Genomic DNA, 19500 nt, shown 5'->3' on the forward strand with positions numbered 1-19500 from the left:
TATTCCTTAATGCAAATTAAAACTTTATTTTTCTCTATCTCATACATATTTCAAAAGGGTAACTTTTTTTCTTATTTCAAATTTGAATTCCTTAACTCTCCAAAGTTTATTTTTCAGCAATGCTTACAGCGGGATACCACAGTACTCTAATAGTGGCAAAAAAAAATCAAAAAAGTCAATTTTACCAACCCTGATCTAAATATTTCGAAATGTTCATGGGGAAAAGTTTAACACTCACTTTTGGTAAATATTTGCGCAATGCAACCATACCTTTAGTATATAGTCGGTCATATTTGCCAAATAACTGATACATCTCAACTATTCCAAAGTAAAATCAACTAAATAATATATAACACAAAAGATGTATGTCTGTATGTATATAAAAAATATGCTCCTGGAAAAAGTTAAACATTCATTTGGGGCAATTAATTGCCGAGTATGAGCGTACCCTTAAAAAGTAACTTACCAAGACGTCTTTCAAATTCGCCCACTTTAAAACTATCGGTCGGTGTACTATGAAACGATGATGACAATAGCTTTGCAGACATTTTGCAGTATTCGTATGCTAATCCCAAAATTTCGATGGCAATGTAAATGCTCTTTTTGGTAAATTCGAATTTTAACACTTGTCGAGCACTTTAGTCAAACGGATACCTATACCAACAACATTCAAAAACAATTTAAAAACATGATAAATCGCGCACATTGAGCACAAAACACAAACAATAGAAGAAAACAAAATCGGTGTTAACGCTTCAATAATCCAGACATAAATGGTATTGTTAAGACCACAAGGGTCACAGGCAGCCACAAAGACGGCAAACGGCATGGCGGATCATACCAATTTTGGAAATTATGTACGTAATACGAAATGAAAATAAAATTTACTCTTTTTCTCTTATTAATTAAGCAACACTACACTGAAAAAATGTGTCGTTCAAAATTATACAATCCGTCTTTAGTAACATGAATTGTGATTTCAAGCTACACTCAAAAAAAGTTTACTTGGATCCAAAGATTTTAATCTATCCTTAAGGGTTTTGGAAATGATTCTGAGGCAAAGATGCGTATTCATTAAAATAATGGCATTTTTCTAGGAAGTTGTCCAATTCTACATCTAACATCTATAAAACTAAAGTTAGTATGCAGATATCATTTATCAAAGTTTCATTCTCTTTTTGCGATATATATTAATAAAGCTATTCACGTACAAATAAAAATCCAAATTATAACAAATACTTCAAACAAACAAAGTTGTTTTAATTTAAAAAAAAAAGATATCTTGACTCTAAAGATTCATATTTAAAGCTGTTTTGTCCTTAATCCAAAGATTCAATATTTTAGTTAATTTTATTTGATTAAATCAAAAATGGTTTAATTATTTGTCTTTAAAATTATATGCTTAAGATAAAGTTGTTTTTAACAAATCCAATAAAAAAAACTAATATTAAATACAATTTTCCTTAAAATCTAAAATTTGGTTTTTTAAGATGTAAACTTTAACACAGAGTGAGCGCATCCTTCGCTTAGAATCAATACCTGAATCTTTAATGAAAAAAATTGTTATACATACATGTTTTTTTTTTCTGAGTGTAAACATTCGCGAAACTATACTGGTGTGAATGAAGTGGATATGCGGGCGCACAAACTCTAACCAAATCTCTTGATATACGCTTTGATATATGAATGAATTGTAGTGGTGGCAATGAGGGAGACAAAACGCATGCTTCCAAATTCGTGTAGTAGAAAAACATCTATTTCTTCTATTGGTGTTCCAAGTCTTGGAAAGAATGAATGAATTTATTTTTAGTTTAATTTGCCTAATGGACAAACCATCCACCCACAATCGCTTATAACAACTCCACTACTATAGCAGCTTGAAAATGTGACCAAATGACTGGTTCTCCACACCACCAAGAATGTTTCTCTTGGCGTTATGGTTGTGGGTTGATGATTATCTTACTAGTATTGACCTATTAATACCATAGCTAAACAATTCTAGATCATTTTTGGTGTTACAGCTACTTTGTGTTATAGTATAAAATAATATGTAGGTAATTTGGAAATTTAAATTTAAAAAAATTGATCATACTAAAATAAAATTGAATAGGGATGATCTGTACATCGTGCAGTATTGGCGTTATATCCTTTTCGATAGCAGAATAATGTAATTAATTACATTTTCGAGAAAACAGTGTTCGAAATTTCGAACAATCAAATTTACAACTTTGTAATGTCACGTCTGTGCTACATATGTTTTTTTTTTTATTTTTAGGAACGGTTACATATATTGGCAATAACTCCTCATAATTCATTTTTATTTTATTTTAATTATGATTCAACAGTGAAAATAATAGAAAACTTATCGGCAATACTTTCTTCATTGGGACTTTCAAGGTCATTTTTAAATGCGAATAAAACAAATATTGAATTAACAAAAATTCAGATTCAAAAATTACTATAATAAATTAAATTTTTTAGTGGGTCAATTAATTTTTCAATTAGGGTCTGTGATTGATATTATCAATTCCGTTATTGAAGCTTAAAAGTCAATGGTATCAGTTTTTCGTTATTATAACGAAAAAGTATTTTTTTCTGTTTGTACTTTTCCACAGATATATTTGTTTATGAATTCTAGAGATTGAGTAGTCTTCTGAATTTTAATGGGAAATTTGGTTCTGAAATAGTTAACCGAAAAACCTAAGGCCAATGTTATTCTATTTTAGTTCATGGAATTATTATGGTTTGAGAAAGTTTCCTGTACTTTAATAATTTTTTGTGTACATTCGTTACATGAACTAAAAAGAGAAGAAAAATTATACACAAATGAATTTCTCAAAATTTGTAAATTTTACCAATAATGCGCCAATCTTGAACTTCGTTTGATACTAAATACATTTTTGCACTTTGGAACTACAATTTTTTCCTTCCAACTAAGAAAAACACTTCAAACTTAAAACTTTAACAAGAGAAAACAAGTAATTACAATGTCACAAATAAGTATTGGCACAGCACCCTAAACCACATAGTGGTCGGGGTATCTGCAAAAAACTGTGTCTACCAGAAATATTGATTTGAAGCCCCATAAAATATATATGGATCGACTCAGAACCACCTCCTGAGTCTGTTTAGACATTAGTGTCCGACCGCCTGACCATGTATTTGTTGTTCGCAGTACTCAGGCCACTATTACTAATATTATTATTTTGATGATATTTGGTAAAGTATTGTTGGAAGAATGAGAGAAATTAGTGCATTCATTACCTAGACTGCTTGATGCTGTTCTCAAACAAAAAGGAATGCAAAAAAAAATACTAAATGTACCAAAAAGTTAATTTAGAACTACCTGTGTCAATACTTTTGTTCCTAAAAAATTTAATTGAAATATTGAAAGAACAAAACTTTTTCTAAACTAAAAAATATTCTAAATTCTTAATGCATTTACAATCCAAATTAAAATATTTTTAAATTTAAAATAGCTTCATATTACTTTTAGCATATGGTTTTTAAACGAAATAGTTTGGTGTGCCAATACTTATGTGCGTCACTGTATGTCTACAAATTTTTTATGAATTTGTCGAAAATATTAGTGAACTCGACGTGACATCTGCGTTTAGTTAAACCGAAATTTTCTAAAATTAACGAAACTTTTCAATCCTGGTGGATTCATTGTTTTTGAGTGTTGGCAACACTGATGTACAACTAAAGAGAAAAACGAAAAATCTAAATATCAACATAATATTGACCTTCTGAAAATTTTCTCTTTTCCATTTTGTTACGCAACTATTTGTATATTTTTACATTGTTGGTCACTTAAAATAGTTAAAGAATTGCCCAGACGTTTATCACAAGAAAATCTACATTTGAGATATATCCACCGTGAAATTTTCCGGTTGAGACATTTCATGCAAAAAAAAATCTTTTAATTTATAATTTTTATTGATGTTTGTCAGCAGAACTGTATCTAAACATATTCTTGCAAATTTCGTATTTATGTTATGTTTTGTTTTTATTATTATTTCATGGGAGACTATAACATGGAACACCTGTGTATTGTGGCCGCGAGAGAAGGTGTTACACCAATGGCAAATTTTATAGAAAAATCCACATAGATACACAGACGTACGACTAAAAATATGAGCATGTGGAAATAGCTGGTTATATTTTCAACTGCGGCCTACGTTTGCAATTCATTGAAAGAAAATAGAAATCGACTGTCTCAAAGACATATTCAGAAAGGCACCACGCGGAAGTTATTCTATAGTTTTTTTTTTTTAATTTTATGTAATTTTTAAATAAACTTGTGAATCAAATTTATTATTTATTTATGATCTAATGAATAATTCATATTTTTCGAAAGGTGCCATAAACATAATTGGACTAAAATTCCTCTGTTGTTCCTACCAAATTTTATTTTCAGATGATATTTAATTCCTATAGCTGGCGTGGCACTAGGTCACTTTGGTACCCATTTGGTACATTTTGGAATCGATTGCAAAATCGCGTGTTATTGAAACTGATCGATATTTTTCTCCCATCGATTTTATTATTTATTGGCATCGCATTTTGTCGCCCCTTATTTTTTAGCTTTTTTCTGTTTATGGAGTTTGAGAATAGAAATGGACAAAGTGAAATTACCTAGTAAATTTTAAAAATGACTTGATCCATTGTTCGGCCAATTTATTCGTCTTTCATATTTGCCACATCCCCATGGACAAAGTTAAAGAAGTTTAACTGCATTTCTGAAGGGTTTAATATTGCCAATTAAAATTTTAATTGAATTTTTTAAAAATACTCAATTAAAATTTTAGTAGATTCAACATTTTTTTAATTAAAACAATAAATATTTTTTTTTATTTTTTAAATGGATTAATTAATCTTTTAATTGTCTTTGGTGATTGATCCTATCATTTCCATGATTGAAGACATTTCAATTAAAAATTAATTGAATCAATTAATTTCGTGATTGAATCAAAAAAGTTTTTTTCTGTGTGTTTAGCACAATTACAACGAACCTTCTTGACATTACGCTTCGCAGTTAACCCTTTCACTACCGAAATAAACCTAATGTTAAAAACTTTAATTTTTCTTCTGTTTTTACTTGTAATAACAGCATGTAGAACAAAAATTGTCATTTTGAAAACCTACCTCAATTACTTCAAGAGCTAAATGAGCTTTTTTTGAAAACTTGATCCTTGAATTGTGACCAAATGGCCTTACGAAAATATGCGCTATTTGGCCTATAATGTCCTTCAAAGTGTGAGCAAAAATACAAAAAAAAACCCGAAAAAGTGTCAGCTATAGTTTTCGTATGAATGTCCATTTACTAGAAACATACAGTATAAAAATTGTCTCAAATTTTCGTATTTTTCGTTTATTTCTAAAGAAGTTTACAAAAATGTATTTAAGACCTCACCAATATAGAAAATATTTATAGCTTATTTAGATTAAAGCCTCTACTTTAAAATAACATCGAGAAATAAATCAAAACTAAGCGGAAAAATAGAATTTGGTGTCTTTTTCGAATGTCCTTCAAAAAGGACATCGGTAGTGAAAGGGTTAACGTGAAAGCTCAGAAATGTCACCAGTCTGTCGAAACTGGGATTGAATCAATAGCCCTTTGTATGTAAGGCAGGTAGGCAAACAATTGCATTACGGTAGCTCCCTCGAATTGTGCCTCTCTTTTAGAGCGTTCTGATTGCAAAATTATCGAATTTTATAATTCGATCTTCCCAAAAAGCTTCGGGAACCTTTGGTTAATAATTACTATTATTTTTACAAAAAATATTAATATTTTTTTTGCAGTTTTCATTCGAATAATGTAACAAAATAGCACCCAAAAATAACAATGCTGTAATCACATTTAAAACAATATTATCGTGAGGCTATTTATTAGCTAATAATCAGCACACGAACATCAAATTGCAGGCAATGGTGATGATTATAAAATAAATTTAGTTATTTTTCTGTTTAGGCTCCCTTTTTAAAAGTTGAAATGTAGGAACTACGACATTACTAATATTAGAACTGCAGATGCATTGGAATTATAAAAATTAAAAAAAAAAAACAACATTATAAAAATATTGCAGTCATAATTCGCGAAAAATCATCTTGGCTTGAGATTCGTTTCCACTTTGGTGACAACAAGCAAAGTTGTAGAATCTGGGGCTCGGAAGCACGGTTGGTAGAAATCTACTAAAAATGTTAAAATTTTCACTATTTGGCAGATTGGTAGAATTCTTTATGTTTGGTAGATTTTGTGTCTCGAACCAAGAGGTACTTTAATCTTAAAATTTTGAGAAAATTTTTTTATAGAAATAAAATTTTGAGAAAAGTTTCTATAGAAATAAAATTTTGACAAAATTTTCTATAAACATAAAATTGTAATAAAATTTTCTACAGAAATAAAATTTTGAGAAAAATTTCTATAGAAATAAAATTTTGAGAACATTTTCTATAGAAATAAAATTTTGACAAAATTTTTATAGAACTAAAATTGTAATAAAATTTTCTCCAGAAATAAAATTTTGAGAAAAATTTCTATAGAAATAAAATTTTGAGAAAATTTTCTATAGAAATAAAATTTTGAGAACATTTTTTTATAGAAATAAAATTTTGACAAAATTTTCCATAGAAATCGATTTTTTTTTTTAAATTTGGTAGATTTTTGGTAAAATTTTAATTATTTTTGGCACGAGTGGCAACCGTACTCGGAAGGTATAGCACCTTACTTTTCCAAATTGAGTTTGGATTAACCGTTACAGTGAATGGAGGGCGCTATGGAAAAAGTTATTAATGATTTTTTATAAGATAACCGGTACGTGCCACACAAGCAAAGAAGGCTGCTGCTCGTTTCGTGGAAATGTTTCCGGGCCGGTGAACACAATGAAAAATACACCTCTTTCTGGAAACCCGTTTATATGTTTGAATCTAGGGGCTTGGTAATTTAAACTACTATCACATTTGACACCCCGTTTCATTTTCACAATTCCCTCGTATTTGATTGATCATTATTTTCGATTTTTTTATATGACCTTTTCCTGTGTGTAAGTGCATTTAAAATCGAACCTTGACATACCCCAATATTGCCTGCCGTTCATTTATTTATTAGGTTACTGTGTGTAACTACTAAACCCATATTTCCAAGGATTGGCATTTGACAATTAATCAATGGCATCACCATCATCGTGCCCACAAGTATGCGATGACATTTGCTTAAAGAAATGCGTGAACTATGTCATCCACCAAAATGCTCATAAATTATTAACAATTATCAATGAACCTCCTCAAGCTTTGGAACATGTGGTAGTTCATTTTTAGTGGAAATTACTGATAAAAGTGGTTCTTACTGCGACATGGATGATTGGCTCAATGACTGAGTGGCACTTCAATGCATTAACTGCAATTAACATCAACAACCTATTGGAATCATAGTAAATATGCGATCAATTAAAATGGTTAAATAAACGGATGAGCAACGGATATCAAATTTAGTAGATGGTATACGAGGAAGAATGCATGGAGTCACGGAGTTGTGTTCCGAATAGCACAGATAGTCTAAGAGGCCACGTAAAAAATCCTTTAAAAAATCCTTTGTTAGAATTCGTTCATGAAGTAACAAAATGATCTATTATTCAAAATGTTGAACTTCCTAGAGCTTCAGAGATCTAGAGATTTCAGAAATAGCTATTAGCGTTGATCTACCTCCCGGCTATTGGTAGCATGGCCATAAATATAATGTTATTATAAAACTATGATAATGATATATATGGCTCCCATATGGTGGTAAGCTCACCATGTATGCATACACTGAAAAAATATATACCTGGTATTAAAGATTACGCAACCTAAATTGTAGGATGCGCAATTTACAAAATACTAAGGACAAATTTCTTTAAAATCATGAAATTTTGATTAAAATAAAATTAATTTTTGCTTCAAAGAGTTATTTTTATTAAATATAGGACACAAATTTTGGAAATTTATGTCCCTCCGTTAAAGTCGTGATTACTAATCAAAATAATAAGTTTTAATTCCCTTCAAGGAAGAAACGTGAGTTAGCAAAAACTTAACTAAATATTTGGTCGCCATTACTGCTATATTGTATATATCTTATATCATATATGTAATGTTTAACTATTGATAAAAAGGACAAATAGTGATACTCTTCGAGAGCAGGTACTTCAAGTGAATATATTAGTTTATAAAGTATATAAAAGAAAATATATATAATAAAATAGAAAAGAGATAAATTAAGAGAAAGCAGTAAATTAAGAGCAAGTAGCTCTCCGTCAGCAAAATTAAATTAAAGTAAAGAAACACATTTTTGATTCAAAGAAATCGCCCTTAAATTAACTGAAATATTGAATCTTTAAATTTAAGATAAAATCGCTTCAAATAAGGCTAAGACTTATTTTGAGGATTTAGCATCTTTAGTTTAAGTTTTTTTTTTGGGATTAGGAAGACATTTTTTACTTTGAAGTGTCTGGTATAATTTGGAATTTTAAACTGGCATTTTTTGTAAGTGATTAGAGTACGGCGAAATATCCTAGATTTAAAGCCAGATAGGTTGCTAAAAAATGTCGTTATTTCAAAGATGCCACATCTTTGTCTCGGAAGCAATACCAAAAACCTGAAAGAATAGTAATAATCTTTGGATCTAAGTAAACAATTTTTGAGTGTAGGATTATGAGTCCAATCCCGGACTGGTAAAAAATACATACATAACGAGAACTATCGAAAGCAAGACCACAACTCAAGAGACATAATTTGATTGTTTAAATAATAAATCCATTTGTAATACAGAAATGTTCGATCCGATACGGCATTGATACTATTTTATGGTCTAAGTTAAACTAAAACAACAAATCATCACTACTCAAAAAAAAAAAATATATATTTATATTAAAATATATTAGAGGTGAATCAAATTTCCATTGCTTAAAAGGGTGCTTTTAAAATACTTGTGTTTTCCTGCAACATCTGTTGAGTCCGGAAGAGTATTTGGCAAAACATGGCAAATTGTCTCCGAGAGGCGAACCAGATGCAAGAAAGAAAATTTGAACCTCCTTTTATTCTTTAACTAAAATATTTGAACCAAAAAACATTAAGATCTGATAAAAAATAATAAACAAATATTCAATACAAACCAGGTTTGTCTATTATTGTGGACTAGACTATCGAGAGTACTTTAGTCAACTATCGATGCACCCTCAAAAAAAATCGCTTCTTTAACATATGTTCCAAACATATTTTGCAGGAAGCACATATATTATTGGATACTGCCGAAGCATTAATATGTTTGTTTTATGTGAACATATTATATGTTTGGAAGCATTTTGAGCCCAAAAATATTATATGCTTGGAAGAATTTTTCCCAAAGACGATTGTGCTCATTGCCTAACATACTCGTAATTTTCACTTCCTCGAAATATTTTAGTTCTTGGCACCTTTTTCTGTAATACAAATAATGTTGAAGAAATTATTCACTTTTATAAATTTTTTAAATTTTACCTTTCGCCTGCACGGAGAATCGAATCGAACCACTGGACTTCGTAGCTGTTATAGTCACCAGTAGATAATTATCGTTATAAGTTACACTTATATAGCATAGTTTGCAGCGCCCACAAGCCCATGCAAACATAACATTATTTAACAGAAACATACATTTGTTTGCCACGTGGACTCTCCCGTCAACTCTCCCGGTTTCCATCTCTATTTCTTTGTCTATACTCTCTCTGTCGCTTTGAATAAAATATCACAACATATGTATGTTTAGTCGTAAATATTTGTAAATTTATATATGTTTGCATTCACACATATGATTTCTATGAAACATTCATGCCCCAAACATAATATATTCTAACATATTAACATAGATGTACCAAACGTTTAGTGTTAGTTTAGGAACATTCCTTGTTTGCACTTAAATATATTGTGTTTTAAAATTGTGCCCGAAACACATTTTGTTTATATCGGAACATATGAAAAACATATTTTTCTAAGGGTGTGGTTTTGAAATTACTATCTACGGCTTTCGATAGTTCTCCGCTTCTAGTACCCTTACTACAAGTAGAACTCATTGTTATAAATTGCCCCTACACTAAATGAAAATTAAACAAAGAGTTATTTGCTTTCAAAGGGACATCTTTAGCAACAAATAAAAACATTCGTTGATGAAAAATGTTCTTTAAAATCAAATAAAGCAGATTAGAGACAATCGCCATAATAATTTATTATAAAGAGAATTTTGTTTGTCCAAATTTTCGTTTTGAAGGTATTTTGTATATGGGTGTAATAGCCTTAAATCATAAGATTATTTAAGATCCATATGATATTAATGATTTCATGTTTAAAAGTCCATTTATAAATAGTCGTTTAGAATATACATTTTGGTCATGGGATTTTAGCTAACGATTAGACGATTTAAATCGATTTTCCAAAATATCAAAAGTCTATTAATTTGAAGATTGTATGTTAAAAGGCGAAAAGTCTATTTTCGACATTATATCTTCAAACCGAACTACCCTAATACACACAGCACCTCCGCCACATTCATCCATCCAAATGGAATCTACGACATCCAAAATAGCGTAAAATGGCTATAACGTTCGTCTATTCTTTATGTTGTCGTAACTATCATTATTCCTTTGATCGTAACAGTCGTAACAAATGCACAAAAAATTGAAAGACCAAATTTAGACAGATGTCATAACAAAATGATAATCAATTCCGTGTGGTGAAACATGAGTTGATCGATTGGCTTTTGCAAACATGTAAGACGCATGTCAAAAGGAGAATAAGCCAAAGGCAGTTTGATTATTATCCTAATTAGAAAACAAATTCAATACGAAATGTTTGCTTTCATTTTCACACATTCTAAATAAGAAAAAATATTTTCGGGTTGTTGGTGGTATTGGTAAATTTCAATTTCATTTTCATATTTTTTTTTTTTTTGCCGCTCATTTTTGTTTGGTATGAACACATAGGTGTATGTGTTGAATATAACGATGATGCCTTTGTTTTCAAAAAATTTCGTAATTATTTTAAAATTTTTGCTTCAATGTTTTAAGGAAAAATTCACACAAACACACACCACGCACCAACACACATACACTTTGGCAATTCACGCGCCGAAGATGCGATAACGTGACAAAAATCGCTCGCAAAATCTTTGAGACTGACTGGCAGTAAAAACAAATGATGCTGCAAGAGCAAAAATCTGATCAACAAATTGCAAGAGCAGTACACAGCATTGAACATTAATGAGTTTCTTTTTGTTGGTATCTCAAATGTTTTCGTACTCAGTTGTAGATGCTGCTCTTATCAATAATGCTGCGGCATTTCACTCAATAGTTTTCCGTATGAGCAAATCATAAATGCCAAGTGTTGTCAACATAGTTACTTTTTATTACCGGCATATATATTGGCAACGTCAACAGAGTTCAAAATGTATCTGAGCTAGCAACTCCACATTAAATCTAGATTTAATAAAATTAAAATTAGAGTAGTGAATACCAAGCTCGATGCTTTACATTGAAAATAAAAAGGACTATATGTAAAACAAAATCGTAAAACTAAAATTACGATATGATGTTTTTTTGGAGATATATTAATGAAACTATTAACGAACGGATTTTAAAACGCTAATTTAAAACATTGTATTTCAAGGTAAACATAATACATTAAGATAAAGATGTTTTCTTGGCTTCGAAAAAAATCTTTGTATCCAACATTTTCAAAATAAATCTTTGTCTATTTCTGAAGATAAATTAAAAATATTTTTGATATACACTCAAAAAAAAGTGAACCCTATATTTCACTAAAGCTGATTTAATTCCATTTTAGTTCATGGAATTATTACGTTTTAAGAAAGTTTCCATGGATTTAATAATTTTTTGCGTACGTTAGTTAAATTAACTAAAATAGAGAAGAAAATTATACCCACATGAAGCACAAAGATTTACTAAATTCGTACTTCCCACAAAATAGTTCATTATTTCTTTAAATTTGTAAATTTTACTAAAAATGCGCCCATCTTAAACTTCGTATGGCACTAAAGACATTCTTGCAATTTTGAACTCCAATTTTTTCCTTCAAAATGCAAAAATTTCTTTAACAAGTGAAAAAAATGAATTATGTCTAATAAATTTTCTTGAATTTGTCGAAAAATTTTTATTTATTTTTGTGATATCGGCGTGATGCCAGCGTTTGTAATACTGTTTAGTTAAAATTTTCTAAAATTAACCAAACATTTTCTTCATGGTGGGTTCACTGTTTTTTCAGGGTTAGGTTAGGTTAAAGTGGCAGCCCGATTAAATTTCAGGCTCAGTCCATTGTGATACCACATTTAACTAAAAGTACCTATTACATATGGGCACTTCTAGTCTTAACCACTGAACCTTCTCTATTATTTACTTTTGTGGAACCAACCAGATTGCTCCAAAAACATTAACAAACTGCTTAAGTTAACGTTTTCCAGGTCCGCCAGTAATCTAAAGCTATATGCTCCTAAAATTCGCTTACGCCTTACACAAAAAGCAGGACACTCACACAAGAGGTGTTTGATTCCTTTGCCTGCACAACATGACAGCTTATACAATAGTCATTATACTTCGCACCTATAGTTTTTGCAAATTCGCCTATCGTTATAGCAGATATCAGGAGTGCTATCTGACGCCTTGAGAACACTAGCATATCTAGTGTGCGGTTTAAGTTTAAATGGGGCCATATTTGCTTGGTGTCGTTACAAACCTTGCAATTCTCCCATCGAATATTGGCCTTCTCACGCAGTAAGAGCTTGCAGGTGACCAGAGGCATACCAACAGATTCTAGTTCCCCTGGAATATGTAAGGTAGTTCCTAGCCTTGCTAACTCATCTGCTTCGCAGTTCCCCGGTATGTTCCTATGGCCAGGCACCCATATTAGGTGAATATTGTACTGCTCAGCCATCTCGTTGAGAGATTTGCGGCAGTCTATGACGATGTCGTTACATTAACCTTTCACTGCCTAATTGAACCTACTGCAAAAAAACTTAAAATTTCCTTTTTTATTACTAATCAGGGATGGTCCGAGTATCAATTTTTTGGGGTTTCTACTGTCAAATATATAAACGCCAAAAATACTTACGGATTCCATAGATTTGATTTCAAACCCTATTTTTAATATCCCAAGGCATGAAAGTCTCAAATTTTTAAGTATTTTAGAAGTTTTTTTTTTTATAAAATTATTTTTAAATTTTTACTCAAAAGCAATTTTGTGAATGTTATAGCAAAATTCGGATTTAACTGCAACGTGTTGACATGCAAGATAACAAAAACACCGATTTACATTTATAATTAACCCCGATTTGAACATCGTTATGTGAAATCCAACTGGCAATAGTACGTCAATAAAATATGACAAAAAGTTTGCCTTTGTATGTTTCAATACTCGGCTCTGGTCGATATTAGCATTTTCCTACTATTTTATTTTATAAGGGAATGGCATTCGTAAATACAAAAATTGTGAAAAAGTACGAAATAAATGGTTCTAAAAACCTATACTGTAAAAATTCTTATATTGTCAAAAATTATGTGTTTTATGAAGGTTGACGACGTTTTTTACGTTTTTGACGTATGGTAAATTACGTCGTTAATGTATGTCAAATACCTTACAGTTTACGACGCATATACAGTAGAAGTGTGCACGTGACACGAAATTGTCGTGACTCACGCTCATGGCAACGGCGTGAACGTGATTAACAAACCAAAATATCGTGCGTGAGCGTGAGTCACGAAAATAATATATTCTTGAGTGTGCGTGAGTAAAGTATTACAATAACGAAAATAACCCCGCTCACCAACAGAAAACCCTTAAGAGTTACATTCATTTACAATTTTACAGCCTATTTTTGCTATCCGAATTCTAGTCTTCGTTCGCATACAAAACGAAAAACAGCTGATTTTAGTTTCTCTAAGGGGCATCTAAACGAAAATCGAAACAAAAGTCAATGCGAACGAAGGCGTAACGTAATCTCTAAAATATTGGGTTTCTCTAAATCGATTCGTTCGCATTTTGTCGAACTGAAATGTCAAAACCACTCACTTGGTAAAGACCTTTCGTTTTATGAAAAAGGCATTAATAAATAAGGAAAAACTTAATAATTTATAAATTTATTAAAGCTTTTAATGTAAATATGTGATAAAATTGATTTATATCGATCTATTTTTTCTTTATAACCGACATAGGAACCGGTTAAGGAAAAGTCTAACACGAACAAACGCATACATTTCGAATGAAACACTCTTTAAAAGGAGAACTGAACTGTATTTATTGTAGAAATTTTGAAATACAAATCCTTCTCTCTACGCGGGCTAATTTGTTAAAAAATTATTGAGCTAAACCCAATATCAGAAGCAGGAAAAGTTTGCCAAATAAACGGGAATTTTATGGAAAATAATTTTTTTTAAATGTATGGACCTTTTTCAAGAAATTCAAATAATTGAGATATGGTAATGCTATGTTAGCATTTGACAGTAACGTAAGCCATGAGAACGAACGAAAGGAAGTTAGAGATACCCAAATCTAGACGAAAGTGAGTGACTACCGTTCGTTCGCAATTGCTTTCGTTCGGATATCAGAAATAGGCTGTTAGTGACACCTACGATGTTAAGAGTTTAACAACGCTCTTGATTTTAATCGTGCTCATGATTTCAAACACGTCCCTTATGTAAATTACTCATAAAATTGTTCGTGAGTCACGATATTTTTCGCGAATCACGACATTTTTGTGCTTGAGTACAAATTTTCTTTTCGTGTGTGGTGATTCCAGTGTTGGTCAAAATTTATTCTAAATAACGAATAACAAGATAACGAATAAATTCGATTTAGTTTTTATTTGCAATAACAAATATTTTTTTATTCGTTTATTTGTGAACACAAATAACTTCAATTTATTTGTTATCTTTTTACTTGTTATTCGAAAGATTCAAATAAAATTTCAAATAATATACGTATGTGAAAAAAAAATTCTCAAAAATGTATTTCATTCAGGATTTCAGCCACTTTATCATACGAATGCACGCCTTTAAAACGTCTGCATGAAAGCGCCGCTGATTCCCTTTTCAGGTCGCCTAAAAGTATTCAGTGGGCAGTGACCCCAAAGAAACTTCGCTCATGTGATGACCAAATATCAGCAGTTGTACAAACAAACTTGTTCTCTTTAAATTTTAGCTTAGTTTCCACCACATGGCTCTGAAATTTTTTATCTATTTCACGACCAAGCTGGCGCCTTGAAATTATTTGTCCTGAGGTACATCCTTCACATATTTTTTTGAAGTATTGATTTTCTACTACTCTAAGAGGCACCAACGAATCAATTACAAATTTTGTAACTTCTTCGTTGAACTCAAAGAGACTCAGATGCTTCCCTTGTTTGTCTCTTGCACACTTGTTTCTCATTACCTCCTTCGCTTGAGAACGTTTTAGGCATTTATAGCTTTGGTACTCTTCGAACGCATCCTTACCATGTCGCCTCTTAATGTGAGATATGAAGTTTGATATTGAATTTTTCTCTCCTTTTATCTTAACAAAATCAGGCTCACATTTCACGCACATAGCACTGATATTCTTTAATCCGTCTTCTAAAATTCTCTAGAATTTTCAATCAAAAATGGAAAAACCAGATTCACTTGAATCACAATTTTTGGATGTTGTACCTTCCGGTTCCATTCCTAGTTATAAAGACAAAAAAAGATTATTTTATCAGAAGAATTCAATAAATTCAATTTATTTTTTCGATAAAAAAATATTATTTGTATGACAAATAACAACTAACGAATGACGAATAATTATTTGTGACACAAATAAACAGATAACGGTTGAAATTTGATTTAAAAAAATTCCAAATGAAAAATAACGAATAAAAAATTATTTGTTATTTGAATAAAAATTTATTGAATAACGCCCAACACTGGGTGAGACCTACCAAACAATACCGTGCGTGAATGGGCGTGAGTAAGATTTTTTCGTCGTGAGTGTGCGTGAGCGTGAGTAAAATATTATAAATATTGATAAATTCAGTTGAAAAGTTTGTAAATGTATATATCACATAATTTTTATTGTGTCAAGAAATTAAAAACAAAATGTGTTGCATTCTGAAATGTTTTTAAAAAGAATAGTAGGCGATGTAATTGTTTTCAGTAAATTCATCGACAATTTATTACGCAAAAAAAATTATAATTCAATTGCGACTTTAATGGCTGCAACTAATTTTTATTGAAATGTTTTCAACGATGATAAGGATAGTGTGGAGTCGGAGTCGGAGTCTTGGAGTCGGAGTCTGAAGATTTTGCTGGAGTCGGAGTCGTAAAAATTTTGCTCGACTCCGACTCCGGCTAAACCAAATTTTTTAAAACACTTCACATATTTGTAACTAAGCAAGTTTTTACGCAAATTAGTTTCCATTGCGTTATTCATTCGATCAATGTACAGCATGATTGTAAATGAAAATCAACTTCCAATTACGGCTACCTTTTTATGTTTCTTAGAATGTTTGACTAGCAGATGGGCTGGATCGATCCATTTTAATGTCCATATCAATTTATTTGAAATGTTTCGAACAATCGATATTATTTTTATTTTATTTAAGGCAATATACATATGTGGAATATTGGCAGAAAATTTTTTCAAAGTTGTTTTTATAGAAAATTTTGTCAAAATGTTATTTCTATAAAAAGTTTGGTCAAAATTTTATTTCTATAGCAAATTTTGTCAAAATTTTAATTCTATAAAAATTTTATTCAAAATTTTATTACTATAGAAATATTTTTATACCCTGCTCCACACTGTGGAACATGGTGTCTTTGGCAAAAATGCTCAGGATGGGCTCTTGAGTCGATATAGCTATGTCCGTCTGTCCGTGAACACATTTTTGTAATCAAAGTCTAGGTCGCAGTTTTAGTCCAATCGACTTCAAATTTGGTACAAGTATGTGTTTTGGCTCAGAATAGATCCCTATTGATTTTGGAAGAAATCGGTTCAGATTTAGATATAGCTCCCATATATATATTTCGACCGATATGGACTTATATGGCCCCAGAAGCCAGAGTTTTACCCTTATTTGCTTAAAATTTTGCACAAGAAGAACAATTAGTACTATAGTCAAGTGTGCCAAATTTTATTGAAATCGGTTCAGATTTAGATATAGCTCCCATATATATCTTTCGCCCGATATGGACTAATAGGGTCCCAGAAGCCAGAGTTTTACCCCACTTTGGTTGAAATTTTGCACAGGGAGTAGAATTAGCATTATAGCTATGCGTGCCAAATTTGGTTGAAATCGGTTCAGATTTAGATATAGCTCCAATATATAGCTTTCGGCCGATTTACACTCATATGATCACAGAGGCCAATTTTTCACTCCGATTTAGTTGAAATTTTGCACAGGGAGTAGAATTAGCATTGTAGCTATGCGTGCCAAATTTGGTTGAAATCGGTTCAGATTTAGATATAGCTCCAATATATAGCTTTCGGCCGATTTACACTCATATGATCACAGAGGCCAATTTTTCACTCCGATTTAGTTGAAATTTTGCACAGGGAGTAGAATTAGCATTGTAGCTATGTGTGCCAAATTTGGTTGAAATCTGTTCAGATTTATATATAGCTCCCATATATAGCTTTCGCCCGATTTACACTCATATGACCACAGAGGCCAATTTTTAACTCCGATTTAGTTGACATTTTGCACAGGGAGTAGAATTAGCATTGTAGCTATGCGTGCCAAAATTGGTTGACATCGGTTCAGATTTAGATATAGCTTCCATATATACGTTTTTCAGATTTCGACAAAAATGGTCAAAATACCAACATTTTCCCTGTTAAATCGCCACTGCTTAGTCTAAAAGTTGTAAAAATGACTCTAATTTTCCTAAACTTCTAATACATATATATCGAGCGATAAATCATAAATAAACTATTGCGAAGTTTCCTTAAAATTTTAGACTTTCCTTACTTGTTAAATGTATGTATTTGGGACAAACCTTTATATATAGCCCCCAACACATTTGACGGATGTGATATGGTATCGAAAATTTAGATCTACAAAGTGGTGCAGGGTATAATATAGTCGGCCCCGCCCCACTTTAGACTTTCCTTACTTGTTTTCTATAGAAAATTTAGTCAAAATTTTATTTCTATAGAAAATTTAGTCAAAATTTTATTTCCATAGAAAATTTAGTCAAAATTTTATTTCTATAGAAAATTGAGTCAAAATTTAGTTTCTATAGAATATTTTGCAAAATTTTATTTCTATAGAAAATTTTGCAAAATTTTGTTTGTTACACAATTTTTTTTTTTTAATTTTATTTCTAGTAATAATTTTTTTGCTATAAAAATTTAAGTCAAAATTGTATTTCTATAGAAAATTTTGCCAAAATTTTATAGTAATAGATTTTTTTATTAGAAAATTTGGTCAAAATTTTATTTCTACAGAAAATTTGGTCAACATTTTATTTCTATAGGAAATTTTGTCAAAATTTTATTTCTATAGAAAATTTAGTCAAAATTTTGTTTCTGTAGAATATTTTGCAGAATTTTATTTACTACACAAAAATTTTTCTAAAATTGTATTTTTATTGATAATTTTTTTCAAAATTTTATTTCTATAAGAAAAAATTGTCAAATTTTATTTCTATAGCAAATTTTCTCAATTTTTTTTCTTACTGATGCTCACTGATACTCACTGCTATAAAAATGTATTCAAAATTTTATTAATATAGAAATATTTTTTTCTATATAAAATTTAGTCAAAATTTTACTTCTATAGAAAAATTAGTCAAAATGTTGTTTATATAGAATATTTTGCAAAATTTTACTTCTATAGAAAATTTTGCAAAATTTTGTTTGCTACACAATTTTTTTTTTATATTGTATTTCTATTGATAATTTTTTCCAACTTTTTTTTCTATAAAAAATTTTGCCAAATTCTATTTCTACAAAAATTTTATTCAAAATTGTATTTCTATATATTTGGTCAAAATTTGATTTCTATAGAAAATGTTGCCAAAATTTTATTTCTATAGAAAATTTAGTCAAAATTTTGTTACTGTAGAAAATTTTCTAAAATTTTATTTCTATATAAAATTTTGCAAAATTTTATTTACTAGACAAAAATTTTTCCAAAATTGTATTCAGTGAGCATACAATTTTGGAAAAATTGCTGCTAAGTCGAAAGCTTATAGAAATGACTCAAATTTTAAAATTTTTCAAAGAATGAATCATAAATGCATTTTTGCGAAATTGTCTAAACAATTATAAATATTTCCCAAATATTGCCCGAGTTTTGTAGAAGTCTGATTTGAGATTTTATCAAAATGTAGATCTAAATACAAAGTTGTGCAGAGTATATTATAATCGGCCCGCCCGACTTTAGACTTTCCTTGCATTTTTATTTTTCGTTAAAATTGTGTTACGTCCATAACGTTAGATTTAAATTTAAAGTACATAGATTTTGTAGAA

At 30.3% G+C, this 19500-nt stretch overlaps 1 protein-coding gene across 6 annotated transcripts in view; it reads right to left on the reverse strand.

The window, feature by feature from the left end:
- The window catches only part of Pax (paxillin), a 104726-nt gene that overhangs the window by 62369 nt on the left and 22857 nt on the right, over positions 1 to 19500 (reverse strand). Inside the window, exons 1-2 of one of the 6 annotated variants that reach the window (XM_075295385.1) lie at positions 11103 to 11219; positions 467 to 654 (exon numbers count right to left, since the gene is read on the reverse strand). The exons of 1 other annotated variant lie outside the window; for it this stretch is intronic. In XM_075295385.1, coding sequence (XP_075151500.1) covers positions 467 to 548 — 82 coding nt within the window. In that variant the 5' untranslated portion in view covers positions 549 to 654; positions 11103 to 11219. Of the gene's footprint in view, positions 1 to 466; positions 655 to 11095; positions 11220 to 19500 lie in introns of those variants that run through there. 4 more of the 6 variants (XM_075295386.1, XM_075295387.1, XM_075295392.1 and 1 more) reach the window with 4 other exon arrangements.

Source organism: Haematobia irritans, chromosome 2 (genome assembly GCF_050003625.1).
Source record: "Haematobia irritans isolate KBUSLIRL chromosome 2, ASM5000362v1, whole genome shotgun sequence".
NCBI classification, from domain to species: domain Eukaryota; kingdom Metazoa; phylum Arthropoda; class Insecta; order Diptera; family Muscidae; genus Haematobia; species Haematobia irritans.